Source organism: Schistocerca cancellata, chromosome 5 (genome assembly GCF_023864275.1).
Source record: "Schistocerca cancellata isolate TAMUIC-IGC-003103 chromosome 5, iqSchCanc2.1, whole genome shotgun sequence".
Classification (NCBI taxonomy): Eukaryota; Metazoa; Arthropoda; class Insecta; order Orthoptera; family Acrididae; genus Schistocerca; species Schistocerca cancellata.
Genome location: NC_064630.1, coordinates 834,177,946 through 834,204,972, shown reverse-complemented (window position 1 = coordinate 834,204,972; position 27,027 = coordinate 834,177,946). Strand labels below are relative to the sequence as shown.

Genomic DNA, 27,027 nt, shown 5'->3' with positions numbered 1-27,027 from the left:
ACGAGAATCAACACTTTCAATTAAATATTTGTACAAGCTACATACTGACAAAAACTCAAAGTCGATTTTCAATGTTTACGCACAGCAAACGCAATGCGATACGAAACTTTGGAACGATCCCTTCTTAGCCTAGGTGTTTCGGTAATCGACGAATTAAGAGCGTATTTCAGTTACTTCGACAGGTCTAGGGACGTGGCCGGCCGAAGTGGCCGAGCGGTTAAAGGCGCTACAGTCTGGAACAGCACGACCGCTACGGTCGCAGGTTCGAATCCTGCCTCGGGCATGGATGTGTGTGATGTCCTTAGGTTAGTTAGGTTTAAGTAGTTCTGAGTTCTAGGGGACTTATGACCACAGCAGTTGAGTCCCATAGTGCTCAGAGCCATTTGAACCATTTTTTTTTTCCAGGGGCGTGGACGTCCAAGTTAGGGAACTTTTTTCCCGGAGACGAAAAAAAGAAAAAGATCATCCGTTTCAAAAACGTTAGAAGTCTGGTGCTAATTAAACTTAAGAACAGATTTTAGACGTGCTTGGAGACACTACAGAGATCCGCACCGAAGCTTTTACGTTATCGCCGCACGGGGTAGCCGTGCGGTCAGAGGTGCCTTTCACAGTTCGCGCCGCTTCCCACGTCGGAGGTTCGAGTCCTCCCTCGAGCATGTGTGTGTGTGTGTGTGTGTGTGTGTGTGTGTGTGTGTGTGTGTGTGTGTTGTCCTTAGCGTAAGTTAGTTTAATTAGTGTGTAATCCTAGGGACCGATGAACTCAGCAGTTTGTTCCCATAGAACCTTACCACAAATTTCCAATTTACGTCATCACTTTAGGGGACACAGACCAAGTGATTCTCTAGCGTCGAGGACAACACGTACCTGCAGACGGTATTTCATGCAACGTCAGATACCAACTAACTGAATTTAAACTATACATACAATCGCGGAGCACTGGAGTCCTAAAGACACAAAATATGTGTGTCGTTAATTCCTCAAGAAATTGTGGCTAACAGAAACTCCTACAGCTCTTTATGGGTACTGGTTGGCTTTTCAAGAATGACAGGGAGCAATACTGCACAATAAACTTTAGTTTTTTTGTGGGCAATAGGGGCTACAGTCAATGCTGTTATGTCTCCCTGGTCAAAACACACACACACACACACACACACACACACACACACACACACACACACACAGAGAGAGAGAGAGAGAGAGAGAGAGAGAGAGAGAGAGAGAATATTCCTCAAAATCTTTATCATTTGGATTTGCAGCTCCTTGGGTTGACCGCATCTGCAGTTAAAATTGTAGGATGTGAGGTCCGCCAGATATGCAAAACACCGTTTTTTCTCAGTACCAAAACATGTCTCAGCACCACTGTGCCATCATCAGTGGGTTTCCGTGTTATTTATTCTGTAATGTGCACATTTTTATTAAATGACAACAAAATTATGAGGATGTTTAGTTCCAACAATAGTTCATTTCTTTTTGTTAATACCTCTATACTTGGTGTGCATGATTTATCTGGATCACTTGTGTATTAATTACTACAGGCAGCTTGTCATCTATAACCAAACGATGTTGTTGAAAAATTTTGCTGGGAGTTAACCTATCATCTAGAATGTAATTTCGTTTGTTGCGATATTTTGCACCTATATTCATTTTTACTTACATTTTCGTGTGGCAAGTTCTTTTGTTCTCTGCATCATGGTGAGGTGTCATGATGCACATGAAAATGTAACACGTATACTCCAAAAATATAGTGTTAAACACTTTTCACTCCACCAAAACACAGTCTGATTGTGGTTTGTTGTGTGTCCCAGCCAAGTAAGTGTTCATTTGTTCACCACAGAATTCGGCGCCAAATTCGAATTTTGTTTACATTTTATGTGTGTGTGTGTGTGTGTGTGTGTGTGTGTGTGTGTGTGTGTGTGTGTGTGTGTGTGTACTTTATCTGTTTGTGTTGTCTTTTTTTGTAAAGTTTCTTTAATGTGTGCCCTTCCAGAGTGTAGTGTATTTAAGACCTGTTTTCCTTCTGCTACTGCCTTCTGTATGTGGAAGTTTTCCTCAATATTCAGTTTGCTGTATAGGCTGTGGCACACCAAGTGTAAAGGCACTTACAAAAAGAAACGAACTATTGTTGGAACTAAACATGTACATAATTTTGTAATCATTTAATAAAATGTTCACATTACAGAATAAATAAAACGGAAACCCACTGATGATGGCACAGTGGTGCTGAAACAGTTTTCGGAACTGAGGAAAAAATGGTGTTTTGCATATCTGGCGGACCTCACATCCTGCAATTCCTCTAAACCACAGGATGACTCCTAACAATAGATTCCTCCATTCGGACAAGCTGTGCAATGAATTCCAATTATTCCAATCTATTGGTTAGCTTATTTATGGATTCTTCCGTTACTTCTCGGTACAACCATTCCATATTTAAGGTTGAGTACCAAGTACACAGTTTTTGTTCCACTGACTTTTTTATTTCAAACTAGTTTCAGCTTATTACGCCATCTTCAGGAAATGACTGACTAGCATCTGAAAGGGACTCTATAGTTCTTAGGTAACCAAACATTGTAAGTAGAGATACAATCTACTTGCAGAGTGATTTGCATCAAACTTTTTTCTTAACATAGAAATGAAAATTTGCACAATACAAAATATATCTCTTAATACTTCAATATTGTGTATTCTAATCATTTGCTGTATTTAATATTTCCTATTGCATGAAAATGTAATTTACTATGAAAAATATGTTTGCTGCGCAACGTAAGTTACTAGTTCTCAGTTAGATAGTTTTCAACCAATTTCATGATCTCACAAAATAAGGCATCATAACCATATAACCTGTAATATGGTAAGATTTAATCATTAATTTAATTACTGTATTAACACTGTACATTGCTTGAAGTTTACAATGTTAAAAAATAAGTCTGTTGCACAACAAAAATATAGCGTACTCAATTCTACAATTCCTCAGCGAATGTCAAAATCCCACAAAATTTAGCATTATAACCATTTAATGTGTAATACTGTGTTGTTTATTTATTGTGTTTGACATTGTTCATTGTGTAAAGAGTAAGTTCGATGTTAACAAACAAGTCTGATGCACAACACTCTGCGTAAGTATATTGTATCTTTGCTTATAGTTTGGTTACGTAATAAATAGCACTCCTTTCAGACATTAGTCAGTTGTTTGCTGAAGATGGCCCAATAAGCATAAAACTAGTTTGAAATAAATAAAAATCAGTAGAACAAAACCAGTGTAATTGTTGTTCAACCTTAAAAAAAAAACGAATGTTCAGCATTTTTCTGTAGCACCAAATTTTAAAAGGGGGACTCTGTAGACTACACAGTAGCTACTTCCAAAGTAGGTCAGTATCAGAGGAGAAGCAATTTGGGAAGCAAACTAAACACTCCAAACGCAGTCCCAGCAAGCAGCAGATACATTTAATGAGGCACTCACCAGTTGCACGATGCTGTCTATCGCTCTATTGTACCTGTCACAGAGGTTCTTCATGCTTTCGTAACTGCAAAAAGAAAACAATTTCCAGTTAAAACAGTTACTCACTGCAAAATTAGTACAGAAGTTATTGACAGTTTTTAGAAAAACACAGCAGCAATTCCTTCTAATTCATCTTTTACATTCTTTTGGAAAAAATAATTTTGTTAACAAATAGGCGAGGCACGAAGTGTTCACATTTCATATTATCTCTGCTTTTTTGCTTTTTTTTTTCAGCTTTATTGGCACCAGCAAGATTGTGTCATTTAACAAGGAGTTCTCCATAAGTTACACGAATACTATCAATATGTTATTTACACAAATACTGTTATGACAGTTCTTATATTTTGTACTCAAAACATCATTCAGAACACAGTAATTTTGGCACCAAAACCCTTGTTTGTCAGAAGCGGATAAAGAAAAATTGCCATTACATTAAACGTTTGAGTGAGAAATTTCTAAGATGAGAAAAGGAAAGGTTTTTCTTAAAAGCCACATTGCTCGGACTACGGAGGAGCAGCAGCTGAGGAACAGTATTGTTTTGTGGGCAGTGTGAGGTGAAACTGATCTCAACGCGACGGCTGGTTCGAGTACTGTCCAAGACAGTGTGCATGATGTCGTCCTTCTCCTGACCTCTGAACTGGACTTGCGACGTTACAGAGGAACCTACAGGTTAACATCAGCTACGAACAGTGGTTAAGGTCACAGAGAGAGTTTTAGAATAGTATGATCTTGCATTAGGAATATGAGGAGATGAGACGCATTTCGAGACGTGAGGTGGTTCTTTTTTGTCAGGTGCACGTCGAGAAACAGACGAAGTAAATGAAGCGTGTGGTAGTCACCGAACGGTTCCGGTCACAGCTATCTTAACTGGGACCGGCACGAAAGCATTCGTAGACAGCTCTGACGGCCAATGATTTTTGTTACCTTTGCCATTTCTGATTCAACACGATTAGCGGGCACTCGGCTGCACGACCGATTGTGGCTGCACCAAGTTTCAAACTCAATAGTGTATCCAACAGATAATTGGGGGTCTTCGTGAACATCTGCATCATTACTTTGCAATTCACAATTAAGTGCCTGGCAGAAGGATTGTCGAATCACCTTCAAGCTATTTCTCTACTGTTCCAAAACCCAACAGCACACTTTGGTAACTGAAAGCTCACAAAAAATATCCTGCCACAACGAAAAATACCTTTGTTTTAATGAATGCCACCCCCAGTTCATGTACTGAGCCCATGCACTCTCACCTATTTTGCGATAATATGAAACAGACCACCCTTCTCTGAACTTTTCTGTCTCCTCTGTCAGTCCTGTGTGATGCAGGCTGCAGATACCACACCACACAGCAATACTCTAGCAGAGGACGGACAAGCGTAGTGTAGGCAGTCTCCTTAGTGGACCCGTTGCAGCTTCTAAGTTGTTCTGTCAATAAAGCACTCTCTCTTTATTGCTTTCGCCAGAACATTATCTATGTGATCGTTCCACTCTAAGTTATTCGTAATTGCTATCACTAAGTGTTTAGTTGAATTTACAGCCTTTAGATTTGAGTGATTTATCATGTGACCAAAATTTAGCAGATTTCTAGTAATACTCGTGTTAATGACTTCACACCCTTTATTATTTAGAGTAAATTGCTACTTTTTGCACCATACAGATATTGTGTCAATCATTTTCAAATTGGTTTTTGTCATCTTACGAGTTTACAAGATGGTAAATGACAGCATCATCTGCAAACACCCTAAGAAGGCGCTGAGGTTGTCTATTGTGCTGCTTATGTAGATCAGGACCAGCAGAGGGCCTATAACACTTCCTTGGAGAATGCCTTCTTGTAAAAGCCATTGTATTTCCTGCCCACATTTTTTTTTCATTTGATATTACACTTCTTCTACCACTGTCTGTCTACGGGAACTACAAAGAGAAATATACAATTATTAGAAATCGTCAATGCCATAAATATAAGCAACCTGATCCACTCGACAGGCAACATTACAATCTCGTAGCACTGTTCTGCAACACGTGCTGCCGGTAACATTTCGACGAACACTTCTTACCTCTACCTACTGACGAACATCGTTTTGCAGCACATAATGTCACTATTCGTGGAAGTGAAAATTCGCAAGAAGCTGTCGAGTCTCGTCTCAGCTCGAGCCGACAGACAAGGTCCATCAGCACACTCAACTTATCGCAATGAAATTGCTCGGTATCTACTTCCTCGTAAAAAAGTATGCCAACATCGGAAACATTTGCAAAGTTAATGTGTGATTCTTCACATTGGGACAGTACCTGTTTATCACTGACTGCAGGTGATTCTCAACCACCATGGCCCTCTACTGAAGAAAGTGCACAATTTTCCAGTTGTAGCACTTTGTCAGTATTATCTACTGGTTTCAGAATTGTCAGCATTTAGTAGCGTCTCCACAGTATACTTGGAACTATGAAACATAGTGGAACATCTAGCAAGATTAAGCAGGAACTAAAACAAAACTGAGGTATTCTACATTGTGGAAAGTTTATTGTTTGCAACAGCTGGGGCAAGTGAAACACAGAAAGTGCCTCAGGAAGTCAGCGAAAGCATGTGTGTTTGTAGTGGCAGCTGTTATCCTGAAGAGCCAGCAGTAAACATATAGTATGAAGCAACCCTGTCATCAGGCACACTAATGTCGAGTTCAAGAGCCATCTTGTGCAATTTTTTCTAGTTGCACTGATACATATCAGCTTTCCACTGTCCAGTGGACTCTCAGTTCAGTACTTGCTCGTCAGCACCCACCTAGTGCTGACCTGCGTCCCTGATACATAGTAGCTGTCCAGACAGCAGTGAACTTCCTGCCAAGTGGTCAGGGGAGTACGAAGCTGTGACTGAAGAGCAGATACTCTGTTATGGCGAATCGCCTTCCGGTGTGTCTGCTCACCTGTCGGGCAGTCTGGACGGCCGCGCGCCGCAGCCCTACAGCGCCCTAAGGGATGGAGGCTGTGGGCAAGTGGGTTTTCGTGTATGTTTTCTTCGGCCTTCTAGCAAATGCCGGTAGGGGCAATCCACCTCCCATGGATTCCAAACTGGGATTGCTACCAACCTTATTGAAAAGGACTAATCCCTGCTCTCATGAATTGGGAATCGAGGATACGTACGACAGCGAGATAGGTACGGTGCGAGAGTTTTAGATTTTTAGGTGATTTTTGCTGGACACAGAGACATACTGCTATTTTCGATCACTATGGTGGTTGCCCGTAGACGGTACTTGTCACCACAACGTCACAGCTCTGAGAGTTAATCGTGAAATATCAATTGCATCGACGTAGGCTACAGGATACCTACTTCCACAAGGCTACATATCAACTCTGACTGAAGGAATATCACACTTTCAATCTGGCAAAAATGAGGACGGCACAATTGTTTTGTGGGTTCTTTTATTGTTTCTGAAGCCGGCAATAACTAACACTGAATGTTTCTCCACAGCCATTTATGGAGGCATTATGACGCTGCACATAATTCTTAAAACTTGAGCTATCCAAAGCAAATATGAGGACTTGCCCACTAGACATTTGTGCCCCTACAAAGTTGTGACTTCTCTCACTGTGCATTCAGTCGCCTATTCGTTTCTTCTTTCCACATGACTGGTGTCCAGTGCTTGGCGGTCTGTCTCACGAGCCTTAAATTCTTCTTTCCCCCAAGAGCAGGTCGCCATCGTTCCAGCAAGCAGTGTTACTGCGTGTAGGGGGATGGGCCAGTTTGCCATGTAGCCTACTGGGCACTGCTACTGCTGTGTCAGCTTCACCATTCCCCTCGATCTCGTGTATCACGGTTCACACCAGAATAAGATTTCCCTCTTGTTTACGACACTAGTGAAGGGTGGCCCCAATATGTCAGTGGATATACATGTCTGATAGTTCAATCACATAAGCTAACAATCCTCCTCGTTCGGGACACGGGAGGCGTGTGAACAAAAGACCGGATTTTACTATAATTAAAGGAAACTCTGTACTAAGTGCAGATACCACAATTAGTCTCCACTCTTCATGAAGAACGATGAATAGTCTGGGCGAAATCTTTGATTTTTACCATTCAAACATGGTGCTGCACTGCGGAAAATACATATTGTCTATTATGTTCAGTTTTAAAGAGTAACAATGACGCTCTCTATTCAAACCAGGCTTTCACACAGCTATAGTGAAACCGAACATTGCTAAACATACATATCTGCCTGCTCTGATAACAGGGCAGTGGCACCAGAGAGCTCTTACAGCTAATACAGTTACAAGTGCAGCCACTACTGAGAGGCACACGTAGGCCTCCTGAACATATTACAACAAGGAGTTCAAAAATTTGTTATGCCTTACCTGCGGGTGTCGTAATCACACAAAATGTTGTTTTCAAGAGGTAGTTTCAGCTCTGGCAGGTCTTCGCACACCCATCTGTAAATAAAAAAAGCACAGCTATTAACAACGACAACACACATGACAAGGTAGCAGAGAGAGAGAGAGAGAGAGAGAGAGAGAGAGAGAGAGAAACCTGAGACTCCAGTGCAGGTACAGTAACAGTGCAGAAGACGTGTCTAGTAAGGAAAATTACCCACAAAAGATTATTAAGTTAAGCACTCTGAATTTGCTGACTTTCACCTTTGTGGCCAATTCTAGTACAGAGAACAACTTGCTATACATTACAGAACAGTTACCATTATTCACAAAAAGATACAAGATGGTGTAGTGTCGAGGTGTACTTGCTCTTATTCACACTATAAATGATGCTAAGCTGTCAAGAACAGTAAATTATGTTTAACAGTCCACCTACCCAAATGACTGAAGAACTTTGATTTAGAAACTCGTCAGGAAAATTAATTCAGCTCGACATTATTCTACGGAGTGGACAGAGGCCATAAGCATCAGCGGGGGGAGGAGGGGGTTGGAGAGAGAGAACCTCCCTTCCAGCATGTCCACCATGCCTCTGAGGTCAATTTCAGCGACTGCAGTTCGTTTTCTGTCAACTGCAACCATTCAGTCTCCCACTGACACACGATGTGTCAGTCAGAAAATGAGACGATGGCATGCAACAGGACGGGACATTGACGGACAGCATCATCCCGACATGCTTCCTCGGTGGCTTTGCCTGTATTTCTATGTGGCCAGGTACCCAGCAGAAGATCACCTCCTCACCCTGGTGTCTGAGCTGCTGTATGGAGTCATTGATGAATTGAATCAGCTGGCCTACTGGAACAGAACAGGAACAGACAAGAAACCTTGTACAGTGATGTCTGTGAACCCTCTCCAGTGCCTTCAGAATGCCATATAATTGTGCATCATAAAAACCAGGGAAAACAGCAGAGCAACCGAGGACATTCTCTTGCTGGGATCCAGCCATATAAACAATGAGAAAACTGTGGCACATACTTAAAATGTACAAAAACAAAGTTGTAAAAACATAATCTGGAGTACAAGTTTTCTTGTACTGTGTCGAGCTTAAAATCACTTTGAGCCTCTGAAGACACCGAGGTGGCAATGTGTTCCATCCCTGGCTGTGTATTTTGGTGCCTGACAGATCCAGATCCTTGAGATGGCTTCGTCTCGTGGGGCCGATGCCCGAATAGCCATTCGAAGATGCGTTTGTCCACTGAACGAAATGCCAACGACTGAGGCGACGCCGAGATTTTCGATGCCCGTCAAGCCAAAAGGATATGCCGCCAAATCCAGAGTGGTGGTTCACCAGCCTCTGCACACAAAATCTGAATTGGGCTCCTCGGAAAGGCTACAATTGATAGCCGAATGCCCTCACGGTGGACAGCATCTAACATCCTGAGGTAGGAAGTACGGGCTGATTGTACACACCACTGCCATAAACTACACGTGAGCGAACAAATGCTCTATTAAAACTGCCAGAGCCGGGACCTGTCAGCTGCTCATGTTTTTCCGATAAGCCATTTCAAAATATTCAATGACTAGAAGTCCTTTGTTCATAGGTCTTTCAGGTGTGGGAGCCAGGTTAATTTTGAGTCAAACAATAAACCCAAAAACCAAAGTTTCTTGAAAACGTAAAATATTGTCTCCCACTGTGAGCACTGGTTGGTTAAATTTCAACGGGCACGGTTAAAATAGACACCTGTAGTCTTCTCAGCTGAGAACCGAACGCCATTTGTCCTACTCCAGGTTTCCAGCCTCCTAATGGTCAGCTTTAGCTGCCTCGTCATCGTCGTCGTAAGATCAGAGGAAAAGTAGAAGATTGCAAGGTCATCCACAAACAAAGAGCACTTGACAGGGCTCCTGACGGAGGAGGAAACTCCACTGATAGCAATGGCAAACAATGTAACACTGAGGGCACCTGCCTTGGGGGACCCATACTCTTGAACACAGCAATCAGACAAGGCATGGTCAACACGATATGGAAAATGCCGGTCGTCAAGAAAAGATTGTACAAGAAGTGGCAGGCGTCTAAGTACACCCCATTCATGAAGATGGCAAAGGATGTTCTACCTCCAAGTAGTGTCTTATGCTTTTTTGAGGTCAAAAAACATACAAACTAAATGGTTTCAGTGTAAGGATGATTCCTGTATAGCCATCTCCAACAGAATTAAGTTGTCAAGTGTGGAATGGTAGCACCTGAAGCAGCTCAGGTGATCTCGGGATTCGAGCAGCCAGACGAGGCGGCGCCTGACCATACGTTCAAGAGTCTTACTCAAACAACTGGGTATGCGTCTCTTGACCATCAACTCCTGAATTTTCCTTTCCTCATTGTGAACCTCACACTTTGTGCTCCACACTGTGTGATCCTCTGAGCAGTTACACGCCGGTAACGGTCCTTGCCTGGTTTCCAGAAAAGAATTAATACTGCCTCCTTCAAAGTTGTAGAGTACTGTCCATCAAACCAGATCAGATTGAAACAAGAAAGGAGCTGTTCTTTCACTTCAGGGCACGGTGATGAAGCATGGCACAATGGATCTCATCAGGTCCTGGGGCAATGTCTCTGACAGCAGACAAAACTGATTCCAGTTCCCACATGGAGAACGCAATGTTGTAGCCTTCCTCATCATGCAAGAAGAAATTGAGCTTCCTCATCTCTGCAGTCCTACTACGCAACACATGAAAAGCAGGAGCTTGTCTAGCTGACGTATAGACAGTAAAAAAGTGTTCAGCTAAAACCTGAGCCAAGTCTTCTAGCCTGACCACCAAGATCCCATTATTGACAAGGACATAGGGGGACGTGTGCTGCCCTTGCTGGACATCAGTCAGATTGAGTCCCAAACTTGCGTAGTGAAAGTGGACCGAGTAATGGAATTCGTGAATTCCTTCCAGGAGGCCCTCCTCTGTTCTTTTTATCATTCGCCCCGCATGTACTTTCACAGATCTGAAGGCACAAAGGTGTTCTGTAGTTGCACAGTGTTTGAAGTTTCGCAGAGCTGTTCGTCTGGCCCCGATTGCCATTCAACATTCGTCATTCCACCAAGGTACAGGCTGTCATCTGAGGAGGTTACTAGACCAGGTGATGGACTTTGTGGTGAGTGATATGGGCCACCGTCTCCTGTGCACAATACTTTTGTTCAAAAATAGCCTGGCCACTGTACTACAACCAATTTGCCCTTTGTTTCATCCATCTGCTTGGTATCCTGTCAGCCACTGTCCTGGTTGGCAAGTGGATCCACACTGGGAAGTGGTCACTAGGATGTAAATCTGTAGCCACTTCCCACTAAACTGAAGCTGCAAGCACTGGGGAAAAAAAGGTAAATGATTGAAAACGACCCTGTAGCTGTGGAAAAGTGCGTCATCTGATCTACATTCAAAAGGCAGATATTCTCAGAATGGAGAAGTTGCTCGATCATCCGATCCCTGGAGCAAGAGGTAGCCCAGCTCCGCAGCACTTTGTGTGTATTGAAGTAAGGAGGAATGAGTGTGGGAGTGTCCAGAAGTGTCCTTCCAGTGCGTCTGCATCCAAAGCATTATTAGCTGGAAGGTACAGAGAACACACTGTGATATTAAAGGATGCGAGAACTTTCACGGCAATTGCTTGCATGGTCGTGGTAACAGGGACAGGAGACGAATGGCATCTGTCAAAGAAAACAGCCACAGTACTTTTAGCCCTGTATCCAGTAGTATCGTCCTTCCTGTATGGGTGGTACCGCAATGCAGGTGTGTCCGTGACTAAGATGTGTTTCTTGTAGGCAGATGCAGGTCGGTTTCTCCTGGGCCAAGAGCTGTAATTATTCCAAGTGTGAACAATATCCATTTAAATTCCACTGTAACATAAGAAGTCCCTGTGGAAGCCATTGTATAGCGAAGGTTGTTCTTTTCTTTCTCCCTTGGAGGTGGTAATTTAACACGGACGTCAGGGTACATGTTAGCCGGTTCCCGGCTCTCCAGTTCCTAAGACTGGAAGTCCATCTCCTCATAAGCTTAGTTCCCATCAGAGGGGGAAAGATCTCGCCTATGTGAAGGTTGAACTACCACTTTCTTGGACTTGGAACTACTTTTTAAAGGATGTTTTTCTTTACTCATGGGAGGAAGTGGTTGTGGGGATGGTTTAGTTGGCTTCTGATGGTGGGTAATGGTATGCAGCTTGCTTAGGTGGTAAGCCCATTGCTGAAGGCTTCTGAACGACTACAGTTTCAAGTGGAAACTCTGACACTGTCGAAATTAGATTTTTAACACATATTTATAGTGGCCAAAATCGAATATTTCAATATTTTTATTTATTTTGTCGTTTGCGAAATAAAAACAGCTGAATCAGTCTAGTATACGCGCATATATATATATTTTTGGAGATTGCTCTTTTGCAAGGAAAATTGGGAGATGGCTACTGGTTTCGATGCTAATTATTATTTGTAATGAAAGGTGAAGACTTGACAATTGTAACAACATTGATCATTATTACAAAATTTAATTTATATTTTAATATGTAAATCCAAAGAAAAGGAGGAATAATAATATTAATATAAAAAGGATATTCCATGATGAAAAATATCAATTACAACTGTACAGTAATACAATATTTCTTTAAACTGACGAATTTTTTTTATTTATTTTACATAATGTTTTGGACAGTCTTCCATGTCGCCATAGCGTAACTCATTTGGCTCATCAGCATCTTCCGGACATCAGTGGCACTGAATCTTGGACTCAAGTTTTTTCTAATACTCCAGACGTTCATTTCCTTTTCACCAAAGTGGATTGTTGACAATTTTTTAATATATTTCAGTTTTTACTGTTTCACCTTCACTTCATAAGGATGAATGAGATTCAGCTGAAGATCTTCCAAAGCGCGACACTTTTTAATGGCTGCAAAACTCCCCATGTTGTGCTTATATTCTACATCATCTCACTTTACAATTACTTCCATTCTTGTTCCTGTGTGTTAACAACCGTTTGCACGACTTATTTTTATGCGCAACGTATTAGTATTCTTAATCGTAGCAGCTTCGCTGATCAGAAATCATAAACTTCACATCGATATCAAAATATAAAACAGTACCACGCATTCCAATGATATCACGGTAGTATTCTAGTTTCACTATTTGTTGCAGGTTTTTTATATCGTTCTCAACATTACCAACCACACGTGCAGGTGGAAGAAACAAGTGGCCTGTAACAGGAAAAACAACTTCAACACTGTCTATTCATTTTAAGCGACAAACTTAACACTGTGATGACAATCATTTTTATTTTGTCCAGGACAAACACCTGCAATCAGACGCACTATTTTCTTTCTTTCAAAATTACGGTTGAATAATCGATGGTGTAATGCAGAGGTAATTTCGCTTGATCCTTTACTAAATTCATTTTTTATCCAAACATAACACACAACACGTTGCTTTTGTAAAGAGTGAAGTTAATCGGGTATAATTGCCTTGAATAATAAGTTTATTGATCAGGGATCTTAGGCAATGGTAAGTTTTTCTCACAATGAAAACATACTGCCAACAAGTTCAATGAAGGCCTTGGGATGTTTTATATTAATTTGCTTCTAATCCATCAAAGTTGACTTCTCAACGGAATCCTGGGCCCTCTTGATCCTCAACAACAGCTTAATACATGTGGAACAGTAATTTGTTTAATGACTTCCAAATCCAAGGTTGAACTGGTCAAAATCATCAAAAATAATTTGTTTAACTCTCCAGCCTTCTGCAACTGCTGTACTTCTCGAATCGTCTATCTCTCATCCGTTTCTAGAAGATTAGCAACCAGTTTGTACAAAGTTCTTCAACACACTTTAAATACGTGAGCTGTTATCTTCAAAGTATTTAAGAAAGTTTGTTGACAACGCTGTAGCATTTCTGAAGTGTTGTTACCAGTACAAGGAATAAAATATTTCTTGTGGTACTTATTCTTAGCACGAGTTCATTCTTTGGAGGAAGTTTCGCATTGTGGGTCCTGCAGTACGTCAATATCAAAACATCTTGACTCACTTTATCAGCAGAAGCATAAGATATTTCGTGAAGTGATTTCGAGTCTTTCATTGTCACTATTCTGCAGAGCAGTGATTTGGTATTTTGACGTTGACATGTAGGATACGAAGGTAGGCTCTGAGGTTTACGTCTAGTAAGTAAATAATATGCTTAGTTCTAGACTACTGGATTACCGCATAGTCAAATCAAAACTTATTTTATGATAGAAGCCCTGCTGTTCTGAGTTTGTTAAGTTTCCATTGAGATGGACACGCCATAGGTTTGCTGGCTTTGTTTGAAGGAAGTACTTCTTGGTAATGGCCATCATTGATAATGTTTTAAATTCGATAAATTACGTTTAACATTAATAGTAAGTCTTATACCATTCATCCTGCAAAACAGTGGCAAGTTCAGGTAAGGACGATGGGGCTGGTATAGCGATCACGCACTGTTCTCTCCAAATTAAACCACAAAGGCTGCATAATACTGACATATGGTGATTACGGTGGCCGAAGAATATGTGAAAACTCATTCTCGGCTCGTAAAACCAGCCCCAGGCGATGCGAATTGCGTGAACGTCCTATAATCTTGGGAAAACAGGACCACCATTATAGCAAAATACTCTTATAATCCTTGGCAGTATTGCGACCTCTCAGCCCGATATGGCTGCCCAAATCGTCACCGAATCCGCACCACGTTTCACTCTTGGGACGTAAGCGCGGCCGAAAGTTACAAACGGTTTGAAACACGACTCATCCGACCATATGACTTTTTTCCCATTGCTCTGCAGCCCAGGTTTCACGGCTTCCGCACCAAGTTTTCGTGTATTGGCATTTCCATCAGTAGTGAGTGAGTGGTTTTGGAATTCACCTCGCCCTGCAATTCCCAACTTACGGAGCTCCATTCACGTTGGCTTAGTGCAGATAGGGTTCGCGAGAACGACACTGAGTTCTCCAGTGGCTTACGCAGCTGTCGTCCCTCTCAAAATTGGGTCGTTTTGAATATCAGCCTTATGCAAACACAATTTGTTTGCATAGGCTGATTTTCAAAACAACTCAGTTTTAAATCGCAAACACGGAAGATCAAAAGGAGCTTCAAACCTTAGTAAAATGAGTCGTCCTTTTATGCTCGATCATAATCCTCTTCAATGACTGTCACGATGAGTCAACACACACTTTCGTCTGCGTTGTGACTCGGCAGTACTATTGCAAGAGGTATAAATCTTCGATACGACGCCTCGTGAAACAATAAACACTTCAGCTACGTCGGTAGGAGTACCAGCAATTTATCCCCGCTCGGATTCACTTAACTTATACAGAATACTATTCTGACCACGAACAACACTTGCAACGTACGGTATTGCACATGTGCCGTTGGCGGTCAAATTCAACAGCACCACCTGCAGGTGCGACTAGTTCTCACTTCTATTGACGTCCAACCTTCCCCATAATAAGAAGAAATATGTAGGCAGCAGCGCCCAGCCCGCAGCTGCTCCCTGTGTCACTGAACCGCGGGCGGCGGGCGGCTGCTCCACGACTGGTCTGCGTTTCGCTGCCAGCGTTGCGGTAGGTCGGCCGGCCGAGCTACGCGCTGCTGGCCGCACAGAAGCGCCCCCCTGTTACCTAAACGACAACTAGTGTCACAGCCTGATTACACATCTGTCAGGTACCGGAAAGAGTCGAACGTAGTTTACAGAATGCTAATTACAGAAGCAGTTCTTAACTAATGCGAGGAACTCCAGCACGGGAGGAGTGTGGAACACGGAAACCTTTTAGCCTCGGTTTGAATAGTTAGGGTTTATGACCCAACTCTCTCAGTTCTGCTACGAAAATGATATCTGCCGAATAGTGCACACCCTTACTGTACAACGCTTTGGGAAGTGTTATCAGAGTATACCGCGCTTGCGTCTAGTGCTCACCAAATGAGAATGTGGTCAACAACAAATTGAACGACGGAACGTTATGTACAGTGATGGCAGAATTGGAACACTGGCGAAACGGTACACCGAGAGTGCGACACCATACGAGACAAGAGAGAGCTGCGGTTTCCCTCGAATCCAGTTGGAACGTGTATCAAGTCCCCCTAACATCCTCCTCTCTGGAGAATCAGCCAGAAAAATCACACTGAAATCCCCACACAAAGAAAGCCTCCTGTCTTTCTTAAGAATCGAGTCCAGTACAGCGTCACGTCTGGAGAAGAAAACCCTGTATCTGATAATGAAGCAATTCCAAGTGTAATGCGAAGATTAAAAAATAAGCTTCACGGTAAACGATATCAGCCAAACAGTTGCAGAATAAAGATTTCATGAAATCCTTTACCACGGTTTCGGTATATCTAAATATACCGTCATCAGAAGCAAAAATACACCTAAACAGGCAGACACCTTCATTAGCAAAAAACTTAGAAACATAACTGAGATAGAAGAAAAAAACATTTATAGCTTTACGTAACCATGAAAAATACCAAAGTATTACAAGCACAAAAACATTTAGTCACTAAAATCACATCCTGCAGTGGAGATGCATAAAACAATCGTGCTAAAGGCGTCGTCAGTAGTTCAGCCATGTTTAATTCTTTTTAAAAAAAGAAGTTTCTTCTTACAGCGGGAATACTCCCTATAAAGAATGAATTAATATCGGTTGTCACACAATAACACGAACAGACGCAGAAAATTTGTTGCAACACAGCCACACTGATACTCATCAAATCCAAACCTGTAGGTCGGAGCACGAAATGAACTTGCAGACTGAGGCAGGTACGTAGGAGGTGGGGCTCCTCAATCCCAAAACTCTTGAAAGTCTAAAGACAAGTCGCAAATAGTCATTTGTAACAAATACAAGTTCTCGTATTTCATTTCACAATAACTCGTCGACAGTTTAAGAATAGGCTATAAGGAAAACACTGATTTTCAAGAGGCGTAAAGGTTGCTGAATTCGTTATCCGATGCGAAACTGTAGTGCAACTAACAAGAAGCCCCGAGTGGCACAGAAAAATCAACTGCTGCCAGGCATGTATCGAGCACAAGGTACCGGAAGGTGACCAACTCTTGCCTGTCTGTACTGGTAGATAATAGTTTCGAACGTGAAGAGTGATCATTTGATGGATAAGACTTCGGCAGTAGGATGTAATGCTGACACGACACTGCTCGCGTCACAACGCCACTCCTTTGCTCTCCTTACTTGGCGTCAGGTCCAAGGTGCTGCTGCACAACAAAAGGTATGTCGGAGAAAAAACAGAAGCACTATATAATTCCCACTAACAATTTTGCTTATGTCACATCACAAGTATTACAGAAAAACGCTGCACTTTCACATCTATTCAGCATCGCCGATAAAACTTGAGACTACATAACCCTGTATTTCCCGCATTTTTCAAATATCGTGACCATAACAGTACACTAAAACATCACCGAAGAAATTTGTAATTCCCCTCGTGGTGCATCGAGTTTATTATTGATAAATTACGTACGTATATAGCTATATATTACAAAAAATATTTCACAGTGTCTGAACCCAATCCGTAACCTTTTGCGATAAAGATGAATAGGCGACAGAAACTGGGTGCTTGTTTTGCGTTTGTTGTTGGCAGACAGAGTAATACGATTAAAAGAAAGTTATGTAATGAGATCTTGCCCTTCCGGATTGGTAAGGAACGCCTGGTCCCCGGCACGAATCCGGCCGGCGGACTTGTGTCAAGGTCCTGTGAGCCGGCCAGTCTGTGGATGGTTTTTATGCGGTTTTCCATCTGCCTCGGCGAATGCGGGCTGGTTCTCCTTATTCCGCCTCAGCTACACTACGTCGGCGATTGCTGCGCAAGCAAGTTCTCGACGTACGCGGACTCTACCACGCAAACATAGGGGTTACACTCGTCTGGTGTGTCCACCTGGGGCCGAAAGGCACAATAGCCCTGAAAGAGTGGTTCGGTATGGGGCGGCGGAGGGATGAAGTGGACTGCGGTAGTCGTCGTGGGGTTGTGGACCACTACGGCTGCGGCGGGGACGGAAACACTCCGTAAGTTTCTAGGCCCCCGGTTAACATACAATGAGATCTTAATACTCGTGTTTGACTGCTGATCTACTATAATGGGACGCGAAACACTACTAATTTGTATAAACAATGACACTATTAAAGACAGGGCGAAGTGAAAAGTTATTTATCGAATGCCAAACGAAAGAATAATTCCTCATTATATTTTCAGCTTCAGATTTCTCAATAACCGGTTTAGATCTCTTTGCAAAGTTATCATATGATCTGTTTCAAAAGAAAGAATAATAAAGTACAGGGAAACTGAATTAAAAAACTATAGGCCCCTGAATCTGTTGAACAGTGACTCGTCGAAAGAACAACTGAGGAGGGAAATGTGACTTGTCAGCGCCTCTTACAGGTTGTTCGGTTGTACTTCTAATGAGTTACCACGTAACGTGTAAGATTGTGTATGCAAGTTTTCTTGTAATTTAGTTTACTTTTGTTTTACCGTTACCCCCATTTTTTCCTTCTGTTTAAAAAGATAATCTGAAGATGATTTGGAGACGCGTTTAAATCGGTTACGATTTCATTTGCGGGACTCGAGAATGAAAATACATTAGCAGAATTCCGTTAACAAGACGGCCACGGCAGTATGCATAGTACGTACGAATAAAATTTTAATAAACAGAACATACTCAGAAGCTGACACGTAGGTACGCAATCGAAATTCGAAATGAGAAGGAAACCACACACCGTATCCGGCTGTATACCGCAAGTAGCAACGTCACTGCTGCACACTTCGAGAAAACTTTCCCCCAAACAGATCCAACACAACCCATCGTGTGGAAACATATTTGGATTTGTAACTAATCGTTAGAGCAGACAAATGGAATAGGCTGAGGCGGTCGCCAAGGTGAGAAGGGTTTCTGAAACAGGCAGGGGCGTGAGGCACGCATACTCTGGACGAGCGAGCTGAGTGGTGGCAGTCGTGACGGTGACCGTGGGCCTCCAAGCGCCTCACCCGCATAAATGCTGAAATGCTCCGCTTGTTCTGAAACAGTCGTCACACTGTCAACGTGCCTTACGTTACCATCGCAGTTTTTTTTTTCTTCATTACTCACATTGCTAAATGTATCAGACGATAAATGCGTGGTATAACCCGTGGAGAACAGTAACAACAGAAACTCGTTCTGCGGCTTGATACTAGTAGCAACAACAGGACGATTGGCACACAGTATTTCTGATACGATCTGCTAAGTGATAGCTTCACTCGAGTACTGACCTTTGCTTCGTACAATGCACGCACGACGCCGGTCGAAAATAGACCTGTAGCGAGACGCATTCTGAAACGTGACTTGCGATACTGTACAAGTCAGGACCAGTTTAAGGCCCGAGCGACAAAAGCTGACAATTGGAAGATTTCTATACAGACGAATCACAATTAGTAGCAAAAATTGACAAGGCTGAAAATGTCCGAGGGAAAAGGGGGGGGGGCGGCAATGATAAGTCGTGTGTGTACAAAAACGTTCTCGAATCGGCCCTGCTTCAAGTTTAAGTTATCTCACAAGGGATTACTGCCAGTCAATTTCCGTTATCGCCCGCTATTCCACTACAAGACAGTAAGTCGTGTGAAATGCAAACACTTGCCGCACCCAGGCTACTCGCTGATAACCTGTTTCGCTGCCACGCTATCGGACGATATTATTTGTCAACAACTGTGCTGTATTACGCCTGTATTTGCACCTCGCGTCGGCTCGTCAAGAGAAAGGCGGGCGGTAGGCAGCGTAGGGCGCGCCTGACTGTGCGTGTGACGTCACACGGCCGACCAGAGGCACTGGAAGTTCCCTTGTTTGTGACGTAGGCAGAGTACATCTGTTGTTCGTAAGCCTTGCGCCTCGTGATGGTTTGCAAAGCGTGTTGAACTTTGTATTGATTTGTGGATTAAGTACCCAGTTACCAAAGAAAAGTTCACGAATTTGCGTTTCTTTGAACAGTAAGTACTTCATAAATGCCGATATAATTACTTTTCGCCACCAGTTAATAAGCAGAGAACACCTGCATTTGATTGAGAGGTTATGCCGAATTAACTAACTAAATGTGTATACGAAATGTTTGTATCTACATTGTAAAAGTCACACTGAATTTCTATTTCCAGATACCTCTTCTAGAAGTGCCAAGGTGGTGTAGTGTGGTTGGTTGTAAAAGTAATTACAGATCTCAAAACGAAGTTGCCAGCACCTTTCTTAACCAAGCGATGTCGACTTAAAGAAAAAGTGGCTAAAGAAAGTTCTCACCGATTTCTCAAAGCTAAAGAAACATTTTACTAAAGAGTGCATAATCGAGACAAAAATATTTGTAGTTGGAAACAAAGACATTTGAAAGAAAATATCCCGAGCTGAAATGCAGTGCCTTCAATTTTTCCAAATTTACCAAAAAACTTGAAAACTCATGTAGAAGATTATGTGATGGAGAACACGACAATCTTGAGTAAGCAGTGACAACGAGTTTGGGAGATTACAGTCAATATGAAGAACAAATCGCTATTAAAAATTTGGAAGAATATGCAATTACTTTTCAAGTGCAGCCCATACCAAAAAGAAACAGTGGTGCTGTATCGAGTGTAACAGAAGATAGTGCCGTGTTTTTATTGATGTCACTAATGAATTACCAGTTGTTTTAGGTTCTGTAACTATTAATACTGATAAAAGTGCCCTACTTTCTGTCAAAGTTATAAAATTTCTCAGCATAAAGCGTCCACTGACTATAGATCAGTAAAAATCAAACTTGTATTTGATAGAATACTAAAATATGTTTATAGTGTGTGGGAGAAAAAAAATCTGTTTGGTGGTAGAAACTATAACAAAAGTGCTAGAGATAAATTTTCAGCAGCTGATAATTGAGAAAATGCAGTTCCTAACAAAAAAAAAAAAAAGTCATAACAGTCGTAGATATTGTAGTAGTACATTATTACTGGCAACTTCCCTGTATGTTCATTCACCGTCAGGAAACACAGCTCTGCACAATACTGGTTACCTACATTTGCCACATTCATGCACTGTCAGAAAGCTGATCGCTAAGTTCAGTTTAAATAGCATAAATGTAAATGGCATGCAGAGTGTTTTAAAGTTAAGAAAATTTTTGGAAAGATCATGAACTCTGGGGTAAATGTGCCCCTCGATAAAATTAACATCGAGACTCGTTTGATCTTTAAAGAAGGTACAGTTTATGGTACCAGTGATACTGATAGCTACGACATCGCCAAAACAGCTCAGATTTTCATAATATCCAATGTAATTTCAAAATTTAAAGATGTCGTGACTATAATACCAGTTAATAACTTAAATGCTCAATAGCTAATAAATATGTTATTACATATAATTACTGAATTAGATAAAGCTGAGTTTCCTGTATTGGCTTCAATTTCAGATAATAATGCAGTAAACCGAAAAGCTTATGAGTTACTTACCCCTAGTGGCATCTTGTAGCCTTGTATTCAACATCCTAATGTCAGTACTAGAAAACTGTTCCTAATTTTTGATGCAGATGGTATACCGAAATGTATCCATAATACTTGGATTACTAAACCTGACAGTCTTGAAGTTTCCAGATTTTGACCATTTTGAAGTTAAGCTTACTGCACACTTCCATTATTTAGAATTGATGTACTAGTAGGAAACAGGTTCGTTGATATAGTCATTTATTGAACTTCCTGGCAGATTAAAACTGTGTGCCCGACCGAGACTCGAACTCGGGACCTTTGCCTTTCGCGGGCAAGTGCTCTACCATCTGAGCTACCGAAGCACGACTCACGCCCGGTACTCACAGCTTTACTTCTGCCAGTATCTCGTCTCCTACCTTCCAAACTTTACAGAAGCTCTCATGCGAATATTTCTTGGCATTTTCCAAATAATAATCTAAGAACAATATTCGAAAATCATTTTGATAAAAGGCTTCAGCTACATCCGCTGATACCCACGCTGTGTTAAGATTTCGTAGCATAACGTCCCAAAGCAATCACAAAAGAGGCGGCAGGGTAAACTAACCAGAGCTTGCGTGTTGCTTACTCAACTCCGACTGAGGCAGTGCTGACACATAGGATTCGCATTCTTGAAGACGGCAGTACCCGCTTAAGACAAATGACGGGATGGTTCCTTTGAAAAGTGCACGGCCAAATTCCTTCTCCGTCCTCGCTGTCTCCGACACATTAGTAAACCTCCTTTTCTTTCTTTCTTTCTTCCTTCCTTCCTTCCCTCAGACGCCTCCTTGGGCCATTATCTACCTCTGCTTCTTTTACCTTCATTGAAATTTTGTAATATTTTTTATTCAAAATGTTTTCTACCTATTTTACGCTCTTTTTGTAATACACTTACGGAGCGTTTTTGTTTACTTCCTTGTTCATACACTTCCTCAGTATTTATTCTGTATCCCATATAATTTACTCCATTTTTATCCCACATCCTGACTTGAAAATCTCTCCCATCTTTCTTCCTTAATGTCCAAATCACGAAGTCTGATCCAGTTGCAATAGAAATTAAACCATTTTTGGTATCCCTTCCTTAAATCCGTTGGCAAAATCCAAATCCACGAAGAAATCTGTTGATATGTCACATCCAGAGACACGAAGGAAACGCCAATTTGGTAATGGTGGAAAGAATGGGGGCTAAAAATTGCAGAGAGACACGAAGACCGTGATTCGGCGAGCTTGTTGAAATGGACGCAGGTTGCGATAGATGAAGAGCTTGAACAGAATGGAGTAACGAACAATAATAACGGGAAATTGGGCCAGTTCGAGTGACAGTATTGCTAGAGGCTGTGAGATACTACCGCGCGGCGCTCTTTTGAAGGACGGTCGAGCCGAGTCGTGGTACGCAGTGTTAGACGAGTGCACGGTGTCCGAAAGAACCGAGCCCACGCATTCGTATAATCGATTCGCCTCGACGAGCAATGGGTCGACCGCGCTCAGTGTGGATGCACCATTACGCCCGACCTCCGTAGGGAAGGTCAAAGTGGCGGGCATTGGAGGGCACGGATGGGGACAGCGGGTAGGCGGCGCCACGCGGGAATGTGGGTCGGCCGAGGCAGTGCGCGCGACTGCGATGAACACTGCGGCCGGATGGCACCTTCCCAGTGAGCAGGAGGCCCCGCATTTGAATCCTGGTCCGGCACACATTTTCACTCGTTGCCGCTGATACTGCATGAAGTCCCAGTGCAGCTAACGTCAATACTCCCTTCCCATTCCTTTCTCCTCAATCCACTTTCAATTTACATAATACATACAGTATTATCGGCCAGTCGATAAGGTGTTATCGCTTTACATGTGCAGGAGGGAAAACACATGCGCTCGCGCTGATATCTGACGTGCAGCACCTGGCCGCAGTGTCACCGCTATTCTGGCGTGTGGCGCCGTCTGTGTGTCAGCCTGCGGCGGCAGGCTGCCCCTACATCCAACCAATGTGGATTCTCCTTCCTGACTTTAAACTGCACCCAAAAACCGAGTGCAACGCCGTGACCTGGCTACTGGGACACACTGCCTACGTCATCTTTGAGCTACAACTCAGTCACACCGTGCAATACAAGGCCTATCTGTGGGAAAGTCATCAACGATTGCACCGTTCACCACAGTACCGTGAACATTTTCCCTACACTTTATTAGTTGCGTTATTGTACGGATATCAAAGGACGCTTGACTTACAGTGAATACTATCGCTAGAAGTATCCCTTTTGTTTTCTCTTTCCTCATTTGTGTTTTCCATTTTCTATTACTTTCTTACCTGATACACTTATTTACCTTTTGATTTACACACATACTGACCTTTTTTTTAGAATTGTTATTAAAAGCTCTCTGAATAACTTGTCACACATTTCAGTTGTATTTCTTTCTGTTCTTAAAGGATTTCGACTATGTGAAATATTGACCAGCTATTCACAATCACATTTTTCTGCACATGTATTGTTGTAATGATGTTATGTTCATAAATAAATACAAAAAAAAATGCGCGTAACTTGGGCGCATAATTTTTGGTAGTCGGGACTGCGTTTCGCGCTGTCCCGAAAAAAAATTTAAAAACGTACATCTCGCAGTTAGTGTGCTGCTTAGGATTCTTCAATAAGTTTTCGTTATCTAGCTTCAACTTTATGGACGGATTTTCCCGCCCCAAAAATTCCGTTAACTTCCTGTTTCGTGTTACTAAGCGAAAATATCTCTGAAACAAAATTGTTTGGGCTTCTGCAGCTGCAAATAAAAGAATAGCTCGCCAATAGGCGCTGTTTGTCTTAGAATTACGCTCTGTGTACACCACGGTTAAAGCGAGAGTGAACAAGTTTCGCCGTGTTTGGTCGCGCCAACGACCTTGAACACCTCGTATAGTTTGGCTCTGTGTAGGCCATTACTCTGGGAGCTACAAGTCGCAGGGTCGCGTCCGAAAGGAAGGTCCCACGTGCTCACGCTATGTGTAAATATCCTAAGAACGTCCTTTGCTTCATAAAAGTTCATTTCTCTCACTCTTCCTGTGGGCTTCCTAAACATGTCACCGCACACCACATACATCTCTCAATCGGTTTCTGTCTTCCCATGTTTCCTTACTTCCTCCTGTTTTCCTTTTTCTCAATGCCTCTTTGGCCGAGACATTCTACGCGAGCTTCTGTTTATACAACTATCATGTTTGTTTTTATTTTTTCCAGTAGGCTCCCAGCCCTCGCTTTCATAGGATACAGTACCTACAATACTGGTACTTTCTACCTTATCATAAAAACCATGACAACGGGTTTAGCATTGCATTGCTGTTTTTCCACTGGCTACTCGTTGCCGTATTTCTTAATTACTTGTTCCGTCTTCCGATAGCATGCTACCCAAATATTACAATTTTTTTACATGTCTCGATGTGCTGGCCATCTACTAATGTGTTTCCTATACTTTCCCCAATGCAGATAGTCTTTTGGGAATTTACTGCAATCCCCATTCATCATATTCTTAGCCTGAAGCAGATATCAAGCTCGTCACTAGCTTAGCCACCACTACATTACCATCTGAACACGGTGTACAGGGTGCTGATAACCGTCACCACCACCAAGGTGTACATATATTTAGAGATTGTTCTCTGAATGCCCATTCCTGCACATTTTCTACTCAAGTATGAGGTTTTCTGAATGTATAAATTAAACAATTTAAGAGAAGGCAGCCTCCCTTTCATCCTTTAGTAATTTTTAAAACTTCATTCGTAAGAACTGAGTATTGTCCGCTTCCATAATTTGTAGATTAATAAATCACTCTGTCATAGCGATTTAGATGTCGCATATAACCGTGGAGACCAGAATGTCAGATGCTGCGTCTGGATGAAGGCAGCTAACTATCACATCACCACGAACATTACAATTTGTAAACAAAAAGGAACGGTAGCGTATCGTGTGATAACGCGGCCTCTTTCATGCGTATGGCGCCTTGTTGGGGCCGACTATCGTACCGTTGCGTTAGGACTGCTGCGGCGGTAAACACTCGATAATGCCTTTTAAGCAGTTACGTAACGAGAAAGAGGTCTAAATAAACAGTCTAACTGGGAAAATGTCGATTTCGTCCTGTGGTAGCCACAATGAGGATGATCTACTTTAATGCACCATTCTGTCAACTATTGTGACAATTGGAAGCCAGTTTTGCGTTCTATCACTTTACTGGATTGGTGAATTTCGTGAGCTGAGAATGCCGCTGAATAATAACGCTTTGTTCATATCCCCTTACCTTTAAGTCCTACGGTTTGTTTCTCACGCTTTCTGTTGATAAAGTTCGTATAGGCGACTGCAGTCGTGTCTTCAACAGAAACGAATTTGCCTCTGGCATAGTTACTCAGTATTCGACAATCGAAGATGCATCCTTCACCACACGTAATATGGCTTTCTCCATGCTACTAGGCAGCCCCGGAATAAGATGGTCGGTCGGACTGTACGGCTGTACCGCCGATGTCTGTACGACGGAACTAATTGCACGGAGGACAGCTTGTTTGGACTGCTTCACTCGCCCCACCCAGCTGGTGCCCGCTTGCCAAGCCGGTTATTACATGCGTTATCGTATCTCCGCTTTGCACCTGTCTCCCGCCCGCTGGACACATAACGGTCTCCGGCGTTAAGAAGGAAGATGTGCTGCGCAAGGGTGGGTGGGACGCCAGCTCGTCAGCTGTACGTAAGCTCACACTCATATTTTGCCTGCATTACACACCATGTTCTCTATATCACAATTTGTGTACCTCGTTCAGCGATTCCATGGACAGATCGGCAGTCACGAGATTCTTCAGATATTTTTTCTGCCAAATACATTATGTTGTTCTTTTAATCTCGTGTGTTTATGATTGCCAGGTCGTTTGACACATTATCCGTCTCTCAGTAGTCCGTTTTAATCTTAGGTGGTAGACACACAATCATCAGATTCCCAAATCACTGCAAGACGATTTCTAATCGCTGTCAAGAATTGTGAATGTACTGTTGAGAATGAAGAACAATTAGAGCACCCTTGAATACTCTCAGTAATGGAAAATTACAGTCCCAAATTTAGCACATGACCGGAACACGAATACAGTGTCCAGTAAGCATAACAGAAGGGAAACTTTAAGCACACGAACCACTTCACATTCTCAGGGACCACGCGAGCTTCATGTGTAAACTGTGACAGAGAAATAAGAAAAAGCACTGCACGAGAAAATGAAGCGTTCAGAAAAAGCCTTTTGTATCCTATCTACTTCGGCCATTATCAGTAAAATTGCTCACTCTGTAATTTCCTTATATATTTCCCTAAGCACAACCAGCCTTAATTCGCCTATATTCGATTACCCGACTCGTAACTGCATTCTTGTTTCTGTATAAATTGTATATAACTTTTCTCTCCCTGTATTTTATCCCTATTACTTTCAGAATTTCAAAGCGTGTAGTCCAGTCAACAGTGTCAAAAACTCTCCAAATTTACAAGTGCTATAACTTTCCCTTTCTTCAACCTGTCGTCTTCCAGGATAAGTCATAGAGCCACTTTTGCCTTGCATGTTACTAGAGTCCCATTAACATTATTTGCTAAATGATGTCTATCAGTTGCAGCACAGTGTTGCCATACCGCCTGCCGCTCGGTTAATGGCGACGCAGACAAACAAACAAGACGGGTCACTTCACAAGTGCCGATATGTTGTCACACGCAACGTGGAGCTATGTTGGAAGCTGTTGCCGTCAGGTA

At 42.3% G+C, this 27,027-nt stretch overlaps 1 protein-coding gene across 2 annotated transcripts in view; it reads right to left on the bottom strand.

Annotated features, from left to right (window-relative positions):
• LOC126187369 (histone-lysine N-methyltransferase, H3 lysine-79 specific) overlaps positions 1-27,027 on the bottom strand; it is a 221,937-nt gene that overhangs the window by 145,611 nt on the left and 49,299 nt on the right. For both annotated transcript variants that reach the window (XR_007537717.1, XM_049928412.1), the window contains exons 3-4: positions 7,832-7,906; positions 3,458-3,521 (exon numbers count right to left, since the gene is read on the bottom strand). Coding sequence is in view for 1 of the 2 variants with exons in the window: in XM_049928412.1 (XP_049784369.1) it covers positions 3,458-3,521; positions 7,832-7,906 (139 nt within the window). In the remaining variant the exon portion in view is untranslated. The remainder of the gene's footprint in view (positions 1-3,457; positions 3,522-7,831; positions 7,907-27,027) is intronic.